Source organism: Lucilia sericata, unplaced genomic scaffold (genome assembly GCF_015586225.1).
Source record: "Lucilia sericata isolate MDLA Ls3-8-SP2 unplaced genomic scaffold, ASM1558622v1 Contig001512F_arrow, whole genome shotgun sequence".
Classification (NCBI taxonomy): Eukaryota; Metazoa; Arthropoda; class Insecta; order Diptera; family Calliphoridae; genus Lucilia; species Lucilia sericata.
This window is the reverse complement of record NW_023995439.1, coordinates 22,029-46,133: the sequence shown is the minus strand read 5'-3', so window position 1 is coordinate 46,133 and position 24,105 is coordinate 22,029. Positions and strand designations below refer to the sequence as shown.

At 28.8% G+C, this 24,105-nt stretch overlaps 1 protein-coding gene across 3 annotated transcripts in view; it reads left to right on the top strand.

Annotated features, from left to right (window-relative positions):
- Positions 1-19,323, top strand: part of LOC119611696 (probable WRKY transcription factor protein 1) — a 67,783-nt gene extending 48,460 nt beyond the window's left edge. Inside the window, exon 3 of one of the 3 annotated variants that reach the window (XM_037967365.1) lies at positions 18,349-19,323. In XM_037967365.1, the coding sequence (XP_037823293.1) occupies positions 18,349-18,428 (80 nt within the window). In that variant the 3' untranslated portion in view covers positions 18,429-19,323. Of the gene's footprint in view, positions 1-4,776; positions 4,806-18,348 lie in introns of those variants that run through there. The other 2 variants (XM_037967366.1, XM_037967368.1) reach the window with 2 other exon arrangements.
- Positions 19,324-24,105: the final 4,782 nt, after the last annotated feature.

Here is a 24,105-nt window from a genome sequence, read left to right as displayed (position 1 = left end):
TTTGTTCAGCGAGTCACTTAAGTTGTATAGCGGCTTACATATTTTTGCTATATATTAACGTCCCATTATGTGTCAAGTGTCAAAAAATGTTATTGGCCTTGCCATTTTTATAGTTTAAATAGTTTATTACTTATTGACTACCTAACGGTATTTTTTTTTTTCAAATAATCTTAATGGCTTTGAACAAAAATTTACTTCCTAAGTGATGATGGATAAGCTGGGATTTTTATGAAGTTTATATTGAGAGCTTTTTTATTAGTAAAAACTAGTTTTTTTTTTTCAACTGAACACTGTGGGGAGTCTGCTGTTATATAGATGTTACAAAATAATGTTGGAAAAAGCAGGAGACCTCCTGTAATCTATCTGTAGTTTAAAACATTCTAAATTCTTGATATTATTAAGTTTATAGAGGAAATTATCTCCGGTAGGCTTCCATATTTATCTCTGTCAATATTTTACCACAAGCTGACTGTCACGAAGGGTAGTAAGGGCTCTGCTTTGACAAGACCATACCACCTATTCCTTTTGACATATATCGAAGGGCCTTCACAGAGAAGGTTGAAGGGGAAACAATGCCAACTTTCATATCTGCCAGATGCCATCTGCTCAGTTCTAGTTCAGCTCTAGTTCAGTTCTAGTTCAGTTCTAGTTCAGTTCTAGTTCAGTTCTAGTTCAGTTCTAGTTCAGTTCTAGTTCAGTTCTAGTTCAGTTCTAGTTCAGTTCTAGTTCAGTTCTAGTTCAGTTCTAGTTCAGTTCTAGTTCAGTTCTAGTTCAGTTCTAGTTCAGTTCTAGTTCAGTTCTAGTTCAGTTCTAGTTCAGTTCTAGTTCAGTTCAGTTCAGTTCTAGTTCAGTTCTAGTTCAGTTCTAGTTCAGTTCTAGTTCAGTTCTAGTTCAGTTCTAGTTCAGTTCTAGTTAAGTTCTAGTTCAGTTCTAGTTCAGTTCTAGTTCAGTTCTAGTTCAGTTCTAGTTCAGTTCTAGTTCAGGTCTAGTTCAGGTCTAGTTCAGGTCTAGTTCAGGTCTAGTTCAGGTCTAGTTCAGGTCTAGTTCAGGTCTAGTTCAGGTCTAGTTCAGTTCTAGTTCAGTTCTAGTCCTGTCTAGTTCAGTTCTAGTTCTGTTTTAGTTCAGTTTTAGTTCAGTTTTAGTTCTGTTTTAGTTCTGGTTCTGTTCTAGTTCTATTTTAGTTCTGTTCTAGTTCTGTTCTAGTTCTGTTCTAGTTCTGTTCTAGTTCTGTTCTAGTTCTGTTCTAGTTCTGTTCTAGTTCTGTTCTAGTTCTGTTCTAGTTCTAGTTCTGTTCTAGTTCTGTTCTTGTTCTATTCTAGTTCTATTCTAGTTCTGTTCTAGTTCTGTTCTAGTTCTGTTCTAGTTGTTCTAGTTCTGTTCTAGTTCTGTTCTAGTTCTGTTCTAGTTCTGTTCTAGTTCTGTTCTAGTTCTGTTCTAGTTCTGTTCTAGTTCTGTTCTAGTTCTGTTCTAGTTCTGTTCTAGTTCTGTTCTAGTTCTGTTCTAGTTCTGTTCTAGTTCTGTTCTAGTTCTGTTCTAGTTCTGTTCTAGTTCTGTTCTAGTTCTGTTCTAGTTCTGTTCTAGTTCTGTTCTAGTTCTGTTCTAGTTCTGTTCTAGTTCTGTTCTAGAGTTCTGTTCTAGTTCTGTTCTAGGTTCTGTTCTAGTTCTGTTCTAGTTCTGTTCTAGTTCTGTTCTAGTTCTGTTCTAGTTCTGTTCTAGTTCTGTTCTAGTTCTGTTCTAGTCTGTTCTAGTTCTGTTCTAGTTCTGTTCTAGTTTCTGTTCTAGTTCTGTTCTAGTTTCTGTTCTAGTTCTGTTCTAGTTCTGTTCTAGTTCTGTTCTAGTTCTGTTCTAGTTCTGTTCTAGTTCTGTTCTAGTTCTGTTCTAGTTCTGTTTTCTATTCTGTTCTAGTTCTGTTCTAGTTCTGTTCTAGTTCTGTTCTAGTTCTGTTCTAGTTCTGTTCTAGTTCTGTTCTAGTTCTGTTCTAGTTCTGTTCTAGTTCTGTTCTAGTTCTGTTCTAGTTCTGTTCTAGTTCTGTCTAGTTCTGTTCTAGTTCTTTTCTAGTTCTGTTCTAGTTCTGTTCTAGTTCTGTTCTAGTTCTGTTCTAGTTCTGTTCTAGTTCTGTTCTAGTTCTGTTCTAGTTCAGTTCTAGTTCTGTTCTAGTTCTGTTCTAGTCTGTTCTAGTTCTGTTCTAGTTCTGTTCTAGTTTTGTTCTAGTTTTGTTCTAGTTTTGTTCTAGTTTTGTTCTAGTTCTGTTCTAGTTCTGTTCTAATTCTGTTCTAGTTCTTTTCTAGTTTTGTTCTAGTTTTGTTCTAGTTCTGTTCTAGTTGTTTCTAGTTGTTTTCTAGTTCTGTTCTAGTTTGTTGTAGTTCAGTTTCAACTATTTTAACAAAATATTGAATTTAATATTAACATAATAATAATACACCAGCACACACAAACAAATTGAAATAATGCTACCGATTAATAATCGAAAATAAATATCAAAAATAATATGTGTATAAAAAGAAAGACAAATACAAATCGATGAAATTGCTGATATCAGAGACACTCATCGGGCATAAAAGCAATCAATTGAAAAAAGGTTTATTTTTATTATTTATTTAAGGTTTAATCACAATTTTTTGTCTTTTTTTATTTTTGTTTCTGCTATGCTGTCATTATTAATATGAAACTGATAAGGTTAATGACATAATTATTATACACTCTATATACATATCGAGTACAGGGTAAATAAATCATAACGAAAAGTGATGATATAAAATAGATATAAACTAGTAGTTAAGGGAACTAATCAGGTGTTGAAGTATTCATTTGATATTGCGAACTAGTAATGCTAGTACTAGTTACTTTATAGGTGATAAGTAATGCTGATGGGGGGTAGTTAGTCTCATACACATTACTTTGAGTTAGTGATACTAGTATAAAGTAAAGTATTTACTTTTTAATTTTAAAACCTCAGGGTGCGAAATAACTAGACATCGTAGCTTAAAGCCCTGGAAGATTATAAGTCTGGCAACATGTCAAAGAAATTTTGAATAATTTTTGTCTGTTAATGTTCATTTGACATGAACCGAATGTAGGTACTAAAAAAAGAGCCTATAAAAAACTGCTTCTTTTTTCCGTTACAACAAATTTTATGTTTAAATTTTTTGTTATTTTTTTTTTTGTAAATTTATGTTGTGTGTTGTTGTTGTTGCTGACCAGTAGAAAGTGAAATTTCTGGGGATTCATAACAGCAAAATACTAAAATGTTAGTTATTTGTAGTTTGAAAAAAATAAAATTTGTAACTAGACTCGTTTAATTTGTATTTAGTTTATTTTATGAATTGAATTTTGTTTTCTATTGCTATTTTTTCGGTTTGTAAACAAATTTTATGTTTTTTTTTCTGAAGACATGTTGCCTTAAGCATGTAATCGTCTTAGAAATAGAAAGAAAGGTCTTAGTGTCATGTAGTTATTTTCTATATTTTATTTAAGTTTTCTTTGTTTTTTGTTATATTTTACATTTTACAAATATTCTGGTTATATTTTCTTATTTATTATTTATTTGTTTTAATGGGTTACAATTGTAATAGTAAATAAAAAATAATTGAATACGATATTTAAATACAAGAAATCATTAAATTTTAGGAAGAACCGAACTATGAGACTAGTTCAATCACATCATAATACATATTCCAAATTTTTCCACTTGCCTTCTGTAAACAACAATATTTAGTTATTTAGAAGTGGGCGTAAAAAGAGGCGTGTCATTTAATCAGAATTTAATATAACTTATCATTGTACAACATTTTATATCAATCGATTTAGTAGAATTTTTTATTTTTTCAATAGAAAATTTGCATTATCATTGTTTTTACCAAAAGTGGGCGTTTAAAATAGGCGTGGCATTCAATTAAGGTTTAATATAACGGAATGATGTAACTATCAGTGTGAAAAATTTAATGTTTTGTATATCAGTCCTGTGGATGTATGTCTTTGTTTAATAGAAATTTGGCATTATAATTGTTTGACTTCAAGTGGCATTGGCATTGGCAGAAGATTTAAGTTAACCTATAGTTTCTTTGGAGAAATACCTATCAGCCTGCTAAATTTCATGTAAATGTAGTTAGGTAGGTAGTTAGATAGATAGATAGATAGATAGATAGATAGATAGATAGATAGATAGATAAATAGATAGATAGATAGATAGATAGATAGATAGATAGATAGATAGATAGATAGATAGATAGATAGATAGATAGATAGATAGATAGATAGATAGATAGATAGATAGATAGATAGATAGATAGATAGATAGATAGATAGATAGATAGATAGATAGATAGATAGATAGATAGATAGATAGATAGATAGATAGATAGATAGATAGATAGATAGATAGATAGATAGATAGATAGATAGATAGATAGATAGATAGATAGATAGATAGATAGATAGATAGATAGATAGATAGATAGATAGATAGATAGATAGATAGATAGAAGATAGATAGATAGATAGATAGATAGATAGATAGATAGATAGATAGATAGATAGATAGATAGATAGATAGCTCGCTCCTAGATAGCTAGATAGATAAGATAGCTACTATAGTGAGTTAGTACCCTATTAGGCCTGTTGTGAGCTTCTTTCCTAGAGCGGTATTGCCTATATATATTATCCTTATTATCCAGTCAATTCTGTTTTCCCAGTGTGAAGTTCTATTATTTTCTTGATAATAATAAACCAAACAAAATTGCATTATATATTATCCTTATTATATTTTCTTATTCCAAGTACGGAAATGCTAAAGTGTATAAAGAAGGCTCTGAAACGAAGAACGAAATAATTGATTCAAGCACAAAAATTCTTTATTTGCGATTTTGTTAAGAAGTTTTTTGGATCAAGAGTAACAGGAGTAAAAACTTGTATATATCATGCGATTTGATATTTTCCCTCTATTGACCAGTCAAATTCCAAAAACCAAACAAAATTTTAATTAATACAACGAAACCTGTTTAACCTTACTGGGTATAGCGAAATGTTAACTAAGTGTTAAATTTCAGAGAACAAATTTTCATATTAAAATAAAATCTTTTCTTGGAAATTGCAAATTTCCATAAATAAGTTTTATTGTTTACAAAAGAGTAGATAAATAAAATGAAATTACATTTATAAAATCAAACTTTGTACTTTAATAATAAATATTTATAAAAATTATTGTATTTAAAAATATAAAATGTAAAGAACCACATTAATTAAGATAACAACTGTATTGTTTGTAAAGACTTAATAATAAAACACTTTCGAATTTATTGAAAAAATTATAAAAATGACTAAGAATTGATATAATTTAACTATAAATTATAACATAAGTTATTATTAACTAATAACAGCCAGCAGGCAGTAGTCAGTAGAAAACTACTTACAATGTAATTAATATAAAAGAATATTTAGAAGCAATAACAACTAAATCCATATAAACATTTTACTGTTCTTATTCCAAAACTAATAAACAATTTTCTAAACTAATAATTTATCTAAACAATTTACTTAGAAATTCTTTAAAAAAAAACAAGGTAAATTTTCAAAGCAAATACAAAATAAAATGAAAAAAAAAAAAAACAACAACAAATTTATGTAAATTAAACAATAGAAAACTGTAAATAAATAAAGAAAACAACACACCAAACCAAATAATTATTTATACAAGTATGATTTAGAAAAAAAAAAAAAAAATTAAAATAGCAACTTGTGATTAGATTAAATTCTATTGACGTCATAAATTTTGACATTGAGTTTTTAGTATAAAAAGTGTATGAAAAAAATATAAAAAATTTAAACTTAAATTAGCACTTTAAATTATAATACTGGGTTGCATTAAGATACGAACAACAATTTAGAAGACTTTTAGAAAAATTTAAAATATAAATAAAAAACTTAAGTATAATTTATGTTTTTTAGAGAAATTTGCTGTTTAAAAATTTGATAAGAAATAAATAATAATAAATAAATTGTGAATTCATAAATAGTTCATGATGACTAAGAACATTTTTGGGGAATTAAATAGGATTTAACAAATATTTCTTTTAAAGAAAGTTAAGTAAAGAATTTTACTTAAGCATAGAATATTTTTAACTGCATGAGAATTATATCGATTATATTCAATTTTACAGTTAAATATTTAAGATTTCAAAAACGAACTTCTAAAGAACTTTATTAGTTTAAAATTGCTTAAAAGAGAATTGAAATACTTTCATGAATCAAAAAGATATAAGTAGAAACATAGCATTACTAAACTACTTCATAATAATGTAAATAGTAAGAGGTAGTACTTACGAAATGTATTAATACTAAGATTTTACTGGGTCACTAATCTCAGATCACTTAAACAAATAAATTATATAAAAATGTAAGAATTTCGACTTATAATTGCTTGAAATTTAATGCTGAGGTCAAAGGTCAAACCTTAAAAAAGCCAATGGTTTCACTATTTTTTCAAGATTTTAATAAGTTTAAGAATAATATTACAAAATAAAACCAAATTATAACAAATACCCCCTTTAAACATTAAGAAAATAGCATGAGGTCAAAGGTCAAGCAATTTCTTTTAAAATAACAAAGAGATTTTGAAATTTTCTTTAAATTGTAGCAAACTATTTTGTAATTATACATAGATTTAATTAAAATTTAAGAATTTAGCGTTTTAGAATTAAATATTGCATTAAAATTACTGTTGAGGTCAAGGGTCAAACCTTAAATATTGAGATTTTACTAAATTTAATGAAATTATTTGTATTTTTTTAGTATTTTAATAAATGTAAGAACAAAATTTTTCAAGAAATGAAAGTATAAGAAATCTCATCTTCATAGATTAAGAAAATAACTTAAGGTCAAAGGTCAAAACTTTTTTTTTTCGATAAATGTCAAACTATGAACAAATTATCTGGGAAATGTGAACAAATATTAATGTTTACAACAAAATTTTATCATATTTGAGCGTTAAAGTTTGAAAAATTCCCCTTTCTCTAATGAGGTCAAAGGTCAAGCCCTAAATTCGCAATGAATTTGATAAAATTATTTATTTTATTATTTATTTTTTTTATAAATTTTTCCGGGATTTTCATAAGTTTTTAAAATAATATTGAAAAGAAAACTATATGAGTTATGTAGAAGCATTATCTTCTTTAAATATTAAGAAAAAAGGTTAAAAACTTATTTACAGTGAAAAACTAATTATGAAAAAAGTTTAAGTTTTATTAACAATTTTATTATACATATTTCTTAATATTATAAATTTGTATTGATTTTGATAAAATTTGAGAATTAAAATTTCCGGCCAAAAATTCTCTAAAAGGTCAAAGGTCAATACTGAAATTTGTATATTAAATTAATAAAATGATTGCAAATTTTTCAGAATTGTAAAGAATTTTAAAAGAAATTCAAATTGTAACAAATACTTTACTTTACATTAAGAAAATAATCTGAGGTCAGAGGTCAAATTATGAAAAGGGATTTATCTTAAAAATGTAGCAAAATCTTTTATAATTTTACAACGTTTATAATCAAATTTTTTAAATTTAACACTTCAGCTTAAAATTTAACAAAAAAACATTCTCCGGCTGATGAGGTCAAAGGTCAAAGCTTAAATTCAAATAAAATTAAATTTAATAAAGTAAATTTGTTTTTTAAGGAGTTTAAAGAATTTTTTTTAAATAATATTGTAAATAATACTTAACTCTAAGAAATATTTTCTTTAAACAACAACCTGAGGTCAAAGGTCAAAACTTAGTTTGAAATTTTTTCCTTCAAAATATAATAGTTTCGACTGCAAATAAGATCTTTAAATGTTTGGACAAGAAACCAAAATTTTAAAACTTTTTGGAATGTGTTTTAAGGGTTAACTATTTTCGTGTTGTTGGTCTTTTAAGGGTTAAATAAATTTGTCAGTTATAATTATTATCAAAAACGTTTGTGTGAGACAGTATTAAGAATTCTTATTATTTACAAATTACAAACACAAAAATTTACTCAAACAAACATAATTCTGCAATAACCCAGCAAACATTTTTTTTAAAGAAATATTAAAATTTTTTAAATTTGCAGTTCGACAAAGAGTAAATGCTTCTGAAAAATTACAGTTATTTCGACTAATGCCTAACCACTTGGTGGGTTCCAATTCGTCACAAATGTACTCTTTCAGGCCAATTATGAATAGTTATTCCCCTGGAGCTTTTATCCTTTTACATGTTTCAGATATAGGTCTAGAGCGGAGACAGTTATTACGACTAATGCCTTTTCACTTGGTGGGTTCCAATTCGTCACGAATGTATTCTTTTTGGCCAATTATGAACAGTTATTCCCCAGGAGTTTTTACCCTTTTACATGTTTCAGATATAGGTCAAGAGCGGAGACAGTAATCAAATTATCGTTCTTAAGCCAGTCTAGAGAGTGGACACTTAAAAAACAAACTTAACAAACTCTTTTGGACTAGCTTTTTCACTGTTTCTTTGTAATCTATGGAGTGACGATTGACTCCATAGATTACCATAGACATCTGGATAGCCGGTGGCTAGGGTTAATGTACGTGTTATGTTAAATAGGTAGTTCTATTCTGTCCATCGTACAGCTGGTCCTGTCAGCTGTTGAAATGACGTCTTGATTAGACATGTTTGCTGGGTTATTTATATGACTATTGTGCATGTGAGTATGAATCGTCGTACAAATCTCTTGCTTTAGGGATTTGCTGGCATTCCAAATATGTATTTTTTGTGCCACCATATGTACATGCCTACATACATATTCTTATCAGTCTTCAGTGGAGTCTTTCAATAAATGTCTAGCAGTTTGTATTTATTTAAACAACAATATGTAACCATATTATGTTTATTTCTTGTTGTTGCTGTTGTTCCATTGCTATTAAAAAGTAAGTGTTTATATACTCTTTGTATGTATATCTAAGTGTGTGTGTGTGTGTATGATATGAAACGTGTGATTGCACATTAATCACAGATGTTGCCACAAATGCATAAATATTTCTGATTACCTAAGCACATTTTTATTTACACTTATTTGCGTCTTTTTTTCCTCAAGGAGCTATATAACGCTTTAACATAGCATTTATAAAATATTAGCAACAACAATGTTCTGTCTAATAAGAGTACAACAACATTTGTTAGAAAATTATACAAACTTCTCACTTGCAACTATGAACATTTCTTTGGGTAACACATGTGTTTCCTTAGTTGTATCTGAAAGTGTGATTCGTGTGTGTATGGGTTTCTAAAGCATTTAATTTTCACACACAATTTAGAAACGGATTATACGCTTCTTATTTTCTTCGTGTTTAAATATTTTGTATATTTTTCAAAATAAATAAAATTTATGATATTTATTTGTGAATTATTATGGGGTTGCTATTTAATAATGTTTCTTTAACTGTTTTTTTAGTTGATTTCGGTAAGATTATATTTCTGGCACTTTTCGGTTTTTTTCTCATCTAAACATGTTTTAAACAAGAGAAATTAGTTCTAAGAACACTTTTTTTTTAAATCTTATTAATAGGGTATTTTTCCACGAGGTGTAAAATTAACTGAAGTCAAACACTGATAGCAAGTACGAATTCAAACTCAAATCAAGCATATACATACATATGTGCTATCAGTACCCATAGTCTGGCGGAACTATAAACTGGTAAGATCAAATGTATCCTCGGCCTTTACTTTAAATGGATTCATATGGGATCGAACCAGAGAGCCATTTAATCCAAGGGAACCAGTAGCAGTTTCGGACCTTTCATCCTACACTTTCATCAGTCACATTCGGGGGATATGTGAATGGAGTGCGGGCCCTCAAACCTCTGTATAGTTCTGTGTTATGTTCTCGTAATATCAACTTATTTCCAACATATCTATAGATACCACAGTCACTTCTCTGTGGGCTTTACTGTTCGGCAGTAGCTGAAACCTTTAACGAAATATTTATTTCACTTTGAATCAGTCATTCTATTCCCGCGAATGCTTCTCCCGCGGTCATGTTACTTTGGATAAATCTCCATCTTGGTGTTATTGATATATCCCGGGGGAAAGATTTTCTACCAATATCTCTAGTCTGCCGGGACTATAAACTGGTGATGAAATGGAATCGAACTAGAGCAATATCCCAGGGAAAAGAGGTTCTACCAATATATCCAGCCTGCCGACACTATAAACTGGTGATGACTTGGGGTCGAACCAGATAATCTGGTATTGACTTTAGACCAGTGATTGTTTTTTCCTTGTCCGGGTATTCATTGGGATTGATCTCATGCTGCCCGTCATTCCGCAAAGGGACTGCTATGGCAGGAAATTAGATAGTTCCTGTACTTAAGCGACATGCTTGTGCATGGACCGGCAAAGCCATGTACAAATGTACCTGATTTCTTCATAGAAGGATTCAGGGGCGAGTGGTGACCGTCCCAAGTCCACCCAGTGGTTGAAAAAGAAATTCGTCACTAAAAATTAAGTTAATCACCAAAAATCCAAAATTTCACTAAAAATTTACTTTTTCACTAAAAATCAAAAATTTCACTAAAAATTCAGTTTTTTAATAAAAATTAAAATTTTCACTAAAAATTAAGTTTTTTACTAAAAATGAAATTTTTCACTAAAAATTAAGTTTTTCACTCAAAATTCAATTTTTCACTAAAATTTTAATTTTTCACTAAAAATTTAATTTTCCACTAAAAATTTCATTTTTACATTTTTCACAAAAAATAAAATTTCCCATAATAAAACTGTTTTTTTCACTAAAATTATAATTTTTCAATAAAAATCCAAATTTTCACAGGAATTCTGTTTTTTAACTAAAAATCCATTTTTTTACTAAAAATTTTATTTTTCACTAAAAATCCTACTTTCACTAAAAAATCTCATAATTTTCGTTAGAATTCCTCTAAAATAAATCTAAACTTTTAAATCTAACACAACAACTTAATAATAATTAACATATCACTCATAGTTTTAACATTTGTTTTAAAAATTTTAATTTTCATATTTTTTTCTTTAAAGATGACATGTTACTGATAACTAGTAGTTAAAACAAAAACAAATTTATTAAACAAAAAAACGGCTGCTTGCAACTGAGTTTTAAACTAAAATTTAAGCAGAAATGCCCAAATCAAACTACATAAGTTGTTGAACAAAGGCTTTTTAAGAAGATTAAAGATTTCTTAGAATTTGTTTTTTCATTCATATTGCAATAACTATGAAATCTTTTTAAAATTTATCTAGATGATTTAATTTTCTTTTTGGGGTTTGGTTTTGGTTTTTAATTTAAAAGTTTATTTATTTATTCGTATGTGTTTGTTATTTTGCCATAATTAACACTTAATTTAGTTTAAACAAAAGAAAAAAAACTAACAGATGTTTTGTAATTTAACGTTAAATTATAAATTGTTTAAATTAAAAATTAAGATTTTTATGAAATGTTTATTTAAAATTGTTTTGTTTTTTTTTTGAGGTTTAATAAAAATCAGGTTATTATTTGTTTTAAATAAATTTACAATATTTGTTTACAAAAAAAAAAAAAAATAATTCATATTTAGAAAGAATTTGTTAATAAATATTAGAAATCGAACATTTTCATTCAGAATATGAAAAATTCATACATAATATGAAATTATGCATAAAGGTTCCTTTATTGTTTTTTTACTAATTTTAAAAGTTAACTGTGAGTAGCCCTAACTAAATTTATTAGTATTTTTAGTTTTGACCATTTACAAGTAATCTTCATTACAAAAATATATATCGAGAAAAAAAATACCACCAGCATTGCATAGTTTCTACAATAAAAAACCGCTAAATTATTATTTAATGTTTAATCAAACGTAACTAACACACCCTTTTTTCTCGTAGAAAGAAAAAAAAAAACATTTTAAACACAAACAAAAATTAATTGAAAAATAGATTTACAAAAATCTTTTGATTACGTTAATAAAATTTTTAGAGAGAAAAAAAAAAAAACATATTTTCCAAGTTCCTGTTTACTTCTGGTTGAAATTTTGTTAATGTTATGCCGCTATTGTTGTAAACATTTCCTAATTTCATTTTGGCGTTTTCCAATTTATTTTTTTTCAACTAATCTCTCAACTGAAAAGTAAACTAAAATTTTAATGGGCAGAAATCGACGTTAATTGGAAAATATTGACCAAAGTATTAAAGACCAGAAGGAAATTAAAGTTTTGGTTACTTTTTCAAAAAGGGTATTCAGTAAAGCTTTAATGGGCCAGTTTAAGACTATAGACTAGACTATAGACTAGACTATAGACTAGACTATAGACTAGACTATAGACTAGACTATAGACTAGACTATAGACTAGACTATAGACTAGACTATAGACTAGACTATAGACTAGACTATAGACTAGACTATAGACTAGACTATAGACTAGACTATAGACTAGACTATAGACTAGACTATAGACTACTAGACTATAGACTAGACTATAGACTAGACTATAGACTAGACTATAGACTAGACTATAGACTAGACTATAGACTAGACTATAGACTAGACTATAGACTAGACTATAGACTAGACTATAGACTAGACTATAGACTATATAGACTAGACTATAGACTAGACTATAGACTAGACTATAGACTAGACTATAGACTAGACTATAGACTAGACTATAGACTAGACTATAGACTAGACTATAGACTAGACTATAGACTAGACTATAGACTAGACTATAGACTAGACTATAGACTAGACTATAGACTAGACTATAGACTGATAGACTAGACTATAGACTAGACTATAGACTAGACTATAGACTAGACTATAGACTAGACTATAGACTAGACTATAGACTAGACTATAGACTAGACTATAGACTAGACTATAGACTAGACTATAGACTAGACTATAGACTAGACTATAGACTAGACTATAGACTAGACTATAGACTAGACTATAGACTAGACTATAGACTAGACTATAGACTAGACTATAGACTAGACTATAGACTAGACTATAGACTAGACTATAGACTAGACTATAGACTAGACTATAGACTAGGACTATAGACTAGACTATAGACTAGACTATAGACTAGACTATAGACTAGACTATAGACTAGACTATAGACTAGACTATAGACTAGACTATAGACTAGACTATAGACTAGACTATAGACTAGAACTATAGACTAGACTATAGAACTAGACTATAGACTAGACTATAGACTAGACTATAGACTAGACTATAGACTAGACTATAGACTAGACTATAGACTAGACTATAGACTAGACTATAGACTAGACTATAGACTAGACTATAGACTAGACTATAGACTAGACTATAGACTAGACTATAGACTAGACTATAGACTAGACTATAGACTAGACTAGTAGACTAGACTATAGACTAGACTATAGACTAGACTATAGACTAGACTATAGACTAGACTATAGACTAGACTATAGACTAGACTATAGACTAGACTATAGACTAGACTATAGACTAGACTATAGACTAGACTATAGACTAGACTATAGACTAGACTATAGACTAGACTATAGACTAGACTATAGACTAGACTATAGACTAGACTATAGACTAGACTATAGACTAGACTATAGACTAGACTATAGACTAGACTATAGACTAGACTATAGACTAGACTATAGACTAGACTATAGACTAGACTATAGACTAGACTATAGACTAGACTATAGACTAGACTATAGACTAGACTATAGGCTAGACTATAGACTAGACTAGACTATAGACTAGACTATAGGCTAGACTATAGACTAGACTAGACTAGACTAGACTAGACTATAGACTATAGACTAGACTAGACTAGACTAGACTAGACTAGACTAGACTAGACTAGACTAGACTATAGACTAGACTAGACTATAGACTAGACTAGACTATAGACTAGACTAGACTATAGACTATAGACTATAGACTAGACTAGACTATAGACTAGACTAGACTATAGACTAGACTAGACTAGACTATAGACTAGACTAGACTAGACTATAGACTAGACTAGACTAGACTATAGACTAGACTAGACTATAGACTAGACTAGACTAGACTATAGACTAGACTATAGACTAGACTAGACTAGACTAGACTAGACTAGACTAGACTAGACTAGACTAGACTAGACTAGACTAGACTATAGACTAGGACTAGAACTATAGACTAGACTAGACTATAGACTACTAGACTATAGACTAGACTATAGCTATAGACTAGACTAGACTATAGACTAGACTAGACTAGACTATAGACTAGACTAGACTAGACTATAGACTAGACTAGACATAGACTATAGACTATAGACTAGACTAGACTATAGACTAGACTAGACTATAGACTAGACTAGACTATAGACTAGACTAGACTAGACTATAGACTAGACTAGACTATAGACTAGACTATAGACTAGACTAGACTAGACTAGACTAGACTATAGACTAGACTACTAGACTAGACTAGACTAGACTAGACTAGACTAGACTATAGACTAGACTATAGACTAGACTAGACTAGACTAGACTAGACTAGACTATAGACTAGACTAGACTATAGACTAGACTAGACTAGACTAGACTAGACTAGACTATAGACTAGACTAGACTATAGACTAGACTAGACTATAGACTAGACTAGACTAGACTAGACTAGACTATAGACTAGACTATAGACTAGACTATAGACTAGACTAGAATATAGACTAGACTATAGACTAGACTATAGACTAGACTATAGACTAGACTATAGACTAGACTATAGACTAGACTATAGACTAGACTATAGACTAGCCTATAGACTAGACTATAGACTAGACTATAGACTAGACTATAGACTAGACTATAGACTAGACTATAGACTAGACTATAGACTAGACTATAGACTAGACTATAGACTAGACTATAGACTAGACTATAGACTAGACTATAGACTAGACTATAGACTAGACTATAGACTAGACTATAGACTAGACTATAGACTAGACTATAGACTAGACTATAGACTAGACTATAGACTAGACTATAGACTAGACTATAGACTAGACTATAGACTAGACTATAGACTAGACTATAGACTAGACTATAGACTAGACTATAGACTAGACTATAGACTAGACTATAGACTAGACTATAGACTAGACTATAGACTAGACTATAGACTAGACTATAGACTAGACTATAGACTAGACTATAGACTAGACTATAGACTAGACTATAGACTAGACTATAGACTAGACTATAGACTAGACTATAGACTAGACTATAGACTAGACTATAGACTAGACTATAGACTAGACTATAGACTAGACTATAGACTAGACTATAGACTAGACTATAGACTAGACTATAGACTAGACTATAGACTAGACTATAGACTAGACTATAGACTAGACTATAGACTAGACTATAGACTAGACTATAGACTAGACTATAGACTAGACTATAGACTAGACTATAGACTAGACTAGACTAGACTATAGACTAGACTATAGACTAGACTATAGACTAGACTATAGACTAGACTATAGACTAGACTATAGACTAGACTATAGACTAGACTATAGACTAGACTATAGACTAGACTATAGACTAGACTATAGACTAGACTATAGACTAGACTATAGACTAGACTATAGACTAGACTATAGACTAGACTATAGACTAGACTATAGACTAGACTATAGACTAGACTATATACTAGACTATAGACTAGACTATAGACTAGACTATAGACTAGACTATAGACTAGACTATAGACTAGACTATAGACTAGACTATAGACTAGACTATAGACTAGACTATAGACTAGACTATAGACTAGACTATAGACTAGACTATAGACTAGACTATAGACTAGACTATAGACTAGTCTATAGACTAGACTATAGACTAGACTATAGACTAGACTATAGACTAGACTATAGACTAGACTATAGACTAGACTATAGACTAGACTATAGACTAGATTATAGACTAGATTATAGACTAGACTATAGACTAGACTATAGACTAGACTATAGACTAGACTATAGACTAGACTATAGACTAGATTATAGACTAGACTATAGACTAGACTATAACGCCAAATATGGTCAATAAAGAGGTATTTTAAATTAACTGGAAAACATAACGTGATTGAAAAATTCTGGACCGTTATAAAAGTCATTTGTTGCCCTGTGTTTATTAACACTCGGTTAATATTTGAATTTTTTTTATTACCATTTTAAGTTAAAAACCTACATTAAATCTATGTGGGTGATGTTGTTGCTCACTCTATTTTGGTGTTTTTTGGTCTAATAATTTTTAAATCTAATTTATTAAGTTTTAAATTTTGTCATCACATGTTATAGTTTTCTTTATGAACAAAATTCAACTTTAATTTATGAACAACATGTTGCCATATTTGTTTAAATATACATATTACATAATTACTTCTAGTTTATTTAACATATATTTTTTATTGTATAAAATAAAGTGTTAATTAAAAAGCGTATAAAATAGAAATGTTGTAAAAAAATTTTAACAAAAATAATTTCGTATTTATTTTCCATTTCAAAATCGCTGTAGTAGAACTTGTTAAAACATTTCTTTAAAAATGTATAAACAAAATTCAAGGTTAAATATACTTCGACATTGTTTTTGTACATACATACATAATTGGCATTTTACACTTTTACCGATTTGGGGCAGCGTTTTTTTACTTTACACATGTTTAATTAGGTGATTTTGTGTTTTATTCATTAGTTTTTTTTAGAACTCATAAGGAGGGGGTATCGTCAATGTTTGTTTAATGAAGTATTCGATGATTGCCTTATTGGGATTGCTTAATTTTGCATAATTGATTTTTCTGATTGTGGTATTTTTATTTAATTTAATGTATGTATATATTATATCGAAAAGAGCTTTAAACAAACATTATGTGTTGTGACGTATGTATATTCTATAGAAAGGTTGCTTCTAATACGATAAACTTTTCTGTATAATTTTGACTGTAATGAAATAAAATATTTTTCGAAAAATTGCTTTTAATTACAGAATAGTTTCACCGATCAGCTTTTCAATTCATTCAATTTTTCTTTAGAAAAATTGCTCTTAATCCGTTAAACTTTTCTATAGAAAAGTTGCTTTCAATCTGAAGAATTTTCTATGAAATGTTACCTTCAATCTTTTTAGTATATCAAAGTTGCTCTCAATCCGTTCAGATTTTGTATTGAAAAGATGCTCTCAATCCGTTCAGATTTTGTATCGAAAAGGTGCTCTTAATCCGATCAACTTTTCCATAGAAAAGTTGCTCTCAATCCGGTCAACTTTTCTATAGAAAAGTTGCTCCAAATTCGGTAAATTTTACTATAGAAAAGTTGCTCACAATCCAATGAACTTTTCTATAGAAAAGTTGCTCTTAATCCGATCAACTTTTCTATAGAAAAGTTGCTCCCAATCCGGTCAATTTTTCTATAGAAAAGTTTCTATAGAAAAGTTGCTCTCAATCTGTTTAACTTTTGTATAGAAAAGTTGCTCTCAATCCGTTTAACTTTTGTATAGAAAAGTTGCTTTCAATCCGGTCAACTTTTGTATAGACAAGTTGCTCTCAATCCGGTCAACTTTTCTATAGACAAGTTGCTCTCAATCCGTTTAAATTTTGTATAGAAAAGTTACTTTCAATCCGTTTAACTCTTGTATAGAACTGTTTCTCTGAACCAGTCAACTTTTCTATAGAAAAGTTGCTCTCAATCCGTTCAACTTTTGTACAGAAAAGTTGCTCTCAATGCGGTCAACCTTTGTACAGAAAAGTTGCTCTCAATGCGGTCAACTATTCTATAGAAAAGTTTCTCTCAATCCGGTCAACTTTTCTATAGAAAAGTTGCTCGCAATCTGTTTAACTTTTGTATGGAAAAGTTGCTCTCAATCTGTTCAACTTTTGTATGGAAAAGTTGCTGCCAATCCGATTAACTTTTCTATAAAAATTTTATTCTAAAATCTTTTATACCGAAAAGTTGTTCTCAATCCGATCAAATTTTCTATAGAAATGTTGTTCTCTTCTATATAAAAGTTGCTCTTAATCTGTTCAACTTTTATATCGAAAAGTTGCGCTCAAAACTGTTCAACTTTTCTATCGAATAGTCGTTCTCACTCCGTTCAACTTATATAACAAGCTATCAATCTTTTCTATAGAAACATTGATGTCGATTCAACTTTTCTATAGAATAGGTTTTCCAAATCCGACTTTTCTATATAAATTATATAAAATATCTAATAAATTTATTTCATTTTATTTTCATTTCTAACTTCATTATTTAATCAAATATTTGTTTGTTTTTTTCTTTCCTCATTCCAGGTGAGTTTCTGCTAACAGTTTTAAACTTTGTATTTTTAACATGGAAATTACTACAATTGAACCCTAGAAATGTTGCATAAGATGTGATAAACAACAACAACAGCAACAGCAACAACTACTAAAACAATTTCAAAAAATAGCGACAAAATAAAATACTTTTAAACATTTGTAAGTATTAAGTATCTAAGAAAACTATTGCTGAAATCTGTGAAGTAAATACAAGAGAAAGAAAAAAATATCAACTGTAGATTACGAAAAGTGTAAAAGTAAAACAACAACAACAACTAATTTAGCCATATAGTAAATGAATGTGTGTAATTTTGTAAATCTACTACCAGCTAAAACTATTAAAAAATAAAATTTACAAAAAAAAAACGTAGAAAAAAATTATTGTTTTCTCACATAAATCTGAAATCAAACACATTTGAATGTTGTAAATATAACAACACAACTAAAAGAGTGATCGAGTATTTAGCAGCCAAACAGCCAACAGACCCCACCATAATAAAAAGTACCAGAGAAGTACATATTTAAGTTTGTAATGAAAACAAATAAATGTACAGACAAAAAAAATCTGTGCATTCAGCCATATGAAACCGAGGAAATTGCCTTTAATGGACCGTTGTAAAAAAATTAAAAATTTTTTTTCACTATAAAAATTATAGCAAAAGTACCTTTTGGAATAAATTTATTCATACTTGTACTTGTTTATACTGTGAACTACGTCGTATAGATTTTTCAGATATTTTCATTATAAAAAAACACAACAAGTAGTAAACTTAAGCAACATGTTAATTATTTACGATTTGTTGTTTTTATCTGTTTGTATGCTTTAGTTTATTCTACTGGGATTTACTTGATATAAATTGTATATTTAGTTTTTTTTTTATTATTATATCTTTAAGTTACTTATGATCCATTGAATGTAACAGAGAGAAACTTGATTTAGTAAACTGCTGATTTTTTTCTAGTGTTGTTTTTGTTGTTGTTGTTTTTTCTATTAGATTTGACGTAGTTTCTATTATTACGTTAATTGTTGTAATGAAATAATTATATGTATGTGTCTCTACTATTGGATATGCAAATGTGTTACATGTGATTAAGAATTACAGAGGAGGGTAAAGAAATAGTAATGAATTTTACCAAATCGGAAGCAACTTTATTGATAAACTTTTGATCGAATTAGTAGCAACTTTTTCACAGGATCAGGCGCAACTTTTCTGTGGGAAAATTCACTGGAAATGTTTACCAAATCGAGAGCATCTTGTTTATAGAAAAGTTGTTAAGATCGAGAGCACATCAAGAGCAACTTTTTTATATAAATGTTGTTAGGATCGAGAGCAACTTTTCTATAGGGCAACTTGTCTATAGAAACATTATCAAGATAGAGATCAACTTTTGTATCGAAAAGTTTTTGTGATCAAGAGCAGTTTTTCTATAGAAAAGTTATTAAGATTGAGAGCGACTTTTCTATAGAAAAGTTGTTAGGATCGGAAGCAACTTTTGCTAGAAAAATTGTTCAGATCAAGAGCAACTTTTCTATAGAAAAGTTGTTCAGATCAAGAGCAACTTTTCTATAGAAAAGTCATTAAGATCAGAAGCATCTTTTCTATAGAAATGTTGCTAAGATCAAGAGCAAGTCTTCTTTAGAAAAGTTGTTAAGATTAAGAACAATTTTTCTATAGAAGGATTGCCAAGATAGAGATCAACTTTTCTACAGAAAAGTTTTTACGATCGAGAGCAGTTTTTCTATAGAAAAGTTATTAAGATTGAGAGCGACTTTTCTATGGAAACGTTGTTAATAACGAGAGCAATTTTTGTTAAGGTCTAGAGCAACTTTTATATAGAAAAGTTGTTAAGGTCTAGAGCAACTTTTATATAGAAAAGTTGTTGAGGTCTAGGGCAACTTTTATATAGAAAAGTTGTTAAGGTCGAGGGCAACGTTTGTATAGAAAAGTTGTTAAAATTTAGAGCTACTTTTGCGTAGAAAAGTTGCTAATATTAATAGCAATTATTCTATAGAAAAGTTGTTAAGATCGAGATCAACTATTGTATAGAAAAGTTGTTACGATCGATAGCAACTATTCTATGGAAAAGTTGTTAAGATCGGGATCAACTTTTGTATAAAAAAGATGTAAGAATGGGAGCAACTTTTGTATAGAACAGTTGTTTATATCGAGGGCAACTTTTCTATAGAAACGTTGTTAAGATTGCGATCAACTTTTCTATAGAAACGCTGTTAAGATCGAGAGCTCATTTTCCAGACGAGAGCAACTTTCCTATTGAAAAATTGTCAAGATAGAAAGCATGTTTTCTAAAGGAAATTTTTTTCGAGATCGAATTAAATCGTTCTACAGAAACGTTGCTACGATCGAGATCTACCTTCAATATGGAATGCATGTTTTCTCCTGAAATATTGATCCGATATATTTCTACCTCTCACTGTATGCCTTCAAAATTATAAGTTATTTATAAGAAAACTTGGTTAACGTTTTTTGTTTTGTTTTCTTTATAAAATTTATGTCTGAACATTAATTTTGCTCTAGTTTTTTTTCCTAAAGTAGCCCACATTTGTCACACCTCAAGCAACTCTCCTGAAATGCACGTACTACTGCAATCTAAATCTCAACAAAATGTGAGAATTTTTCTCACATTAAACCAGGTTTTTCCAAGTCAATAAATTATTAGTTTTTTTTTACTACATTTTCCTATTAAAAAAAATTTGCATAATTTTTTTCAAAATTAAATATTTTCACGTTGCCTCTTATCTTTATAACTTTTTTTCAAGTGGGTTATTTAAATAGTACTTTACAAATTTAACAAATAAAATCTTTTATTATTTGCTGTAATATTTGCTGACTACCAGAATTAAAATCTACATATTTGTCTCTTAAGGAACAAAACAAAAAAAACAAAAAAAAAATAACAAAATTTGTAAATGTCACATTCCTCTTGCCCGCCCTTTGAGTTAAGTTTTAAAAAAATCTACTGGTTTTATATAAAGAAAAACCTCAAAGTTTTATTTGCAATTGTTAAATAAATAAAATTTTTATAAATAAATATCTGTTTATTTTATTGTTGTTGCTACTTGTGCAGTTGTTGTCTTTTGGGTATATGTATGTATATTTATTCAACTGTATTGAGAAATTTTTGCTGATATTTTGATGATGGTTGACAAAAGAATTTATTCGAAATTATTATTGTTTAAGTTTTTGTTGTTGTTGCTGTTTGTTATTTAAATAATAATATTGAAAAAATAAATTGTTTATAATAAAGGAAACTTTTGATATTTAATATGTATATTGAAAGAAATTTTAATAGTAGGTTTTGCTTTAAAAATTCTAGAATGATAATTACATCGATATAATTTTTTATAGTTTTCCGAATCGAGGACATAAATTCTATTGAAATGTTGATTACAATGAGATCATTTGCTTTATATAAATGTTGGAGACAAATAATGAGAGAAACGTTGATATAGAGAGATTCAAAAGTTGATGAGATCTAGAGCAATTTTTCTATAAAAATGTTGATTAGATTAAGAGCAATTTTTCTATAAAAAGTTGATAAAATCGAGAACAATTTTTTTATAATAAATTGGTGAAATCGATAGCAAATTTTCCCAAGAAAAGTTTATGGAATCGAGAAGAGTTTTTCCAAAGATCGAGAGCAACTTTTCCAAAGAAAACTTGTAAAGATCAAGATTAACTTTTCTTTAGAAAAGTTGTTATGATTGAGAGCAAATTTTCTACAGAAAACTTGTTAAGATCTTGAGCAACTCTTTTATAGAAAACTTCTTATGACTGAGAGCATCTTTTCTATATATATGTTCCAAAGATTGAGAGCAACTTAGAAAAGCTTATAGAAAAGGTCGAAAGCTACTTTCCTATATAAACGTTGTAAAGATTGAGAGCATTTTTCTATAGAAAAGTTGTTACGATCAATAGCAAAATTTCTGTGGAAAAGTTATTAAGATCGAAAGTAACTTCTGTATAGGAAAGTTTTTAAGATCGAGAACAACTTTTCTTTCTTAAAAAGTCTTCTATAGAAAAGTTTTTAAGATCGAGAGCAACTTTTCTAGAAAAGACTTTTTAAGATCGAAAGCAACTTTTGTATAGAAAAGTCATTAAGATAAGAAAGAAACTTTTTTATAAAACAAATTTAATGGAGAGCAACTTTTGTATAGAAAAGTTGTTAATATCGGGAGCAACATTTCTGTAGAATTGTTGTTAAGATCGAGAGCAATATTTATATAGAAAAGTTGTTACGATCGAAAGCAACTTTTTATAGAAAAGTTATTGAGATCGAAAGCAAATTTTGTACAAAAAAATTTGTTAAGATCTAGAGCAACTTTTATATAGAAATGTTGTTAATATCGAAAGCAATATTTCTGTAGAAATGTTGTCAATATTGAGAGCAACTTTTGTATAGAAACGTTGTTAAGGTCAAGAAAAACTCTTCTGTAGAAATGATAAGATCGATAGCAACTTTTTATGGGATTGAGAGCAATGTTTCTCTAGGAAAGTTGAAAAAATTTGCTCAGATCGAGAGCAATATTTCTGTGCAATTGTTGTTAAGATCGAGAACAATTTTTATGTAGAAAAGTTGTTACGATCGATAGCAACTTTTTATAGAAAAGATGTTGAGACCGAAAGCAAAAAAATTTTTAAGATCGGGAGCAATATTTCTGTAGAAATATTATTAATATTGAGAACAACTTTTGTATAGAAAAGTTGTTATGATCGAGATCAATATTTATGAAGAAATGTTGTTAAAATCGAGAATAACTTTTGTATTGAAAAGTTTTTAAGATCAAGAACAACTTTACTGTAGAAAATATGAGATCGGTAGCAACTTTTTTAGAATAGTTGATGTGATCGACACAAACTTTCTTTATAATTTTATGGGATTGAGAACAATGTTTTACTAGGAAAGTTGAATGGATCATTAGAGAGAAACTCATCTTTAGAATAGTTGATGTGACCGTGAGAAACTTTCTTATAAATTTTTTATGGGATTTAGAGCAGCGTTTCTCTGAAAAAGTTGAAGGGATCACTAGAGATCGCGAGCAACTAAAAATTATTCTTTAGAAAAATTTATGTGATCGAGAGAAACTCTTCTTTAGAATTGTTGATGTGATCGAGAGAAACATTCTTTATACCTTTTTACGGGATTGGGAGCAACATTTGTCTGGGAAAGTTGAAAGGATCACTAGAGATCGGTAGCAACTAAAAATTATGATATGGTCAGTTGTTTTTAGAAAAATTGATGTGATCGAGAGAAACTCTTCTTTAGAATAGTTGATGTGATCGAGAAAAACTTTCTTTATAATTTTTTATTGGATTGAGAGCAATGTTTTACTAGGAAAGTTGAAGGGATCATTAGAGAGAAACTAATTTTTAGAATAGTTGATGTGATCGAGAGAAACATTCTTTTAAATTTTTTATGGGATTGAGAGCAACGTTTCTCTGAGAAAGTTGAAAGGATCACTAGAGATCGCTAGCAATTAAAAATTGTTCTATAGAAATGCTGATCTGGTCAGTTTTTCTTAAGGAAATATAATTTTCTGAGCAAAATTTCTAAAGAAATAAATTTATTTAAAAATTTAAAACACTAAAGACAAACCCTTTTCCAAAAAAAAATTGCTTACAAAAGTGAGTAATAAAATATTTTCAATACAAATACAGCAGATATTAAAATTTTAAAAAAGGCGTGTTTACACTGTATGCATACGAATTGCAACATAATTAAGCGGTT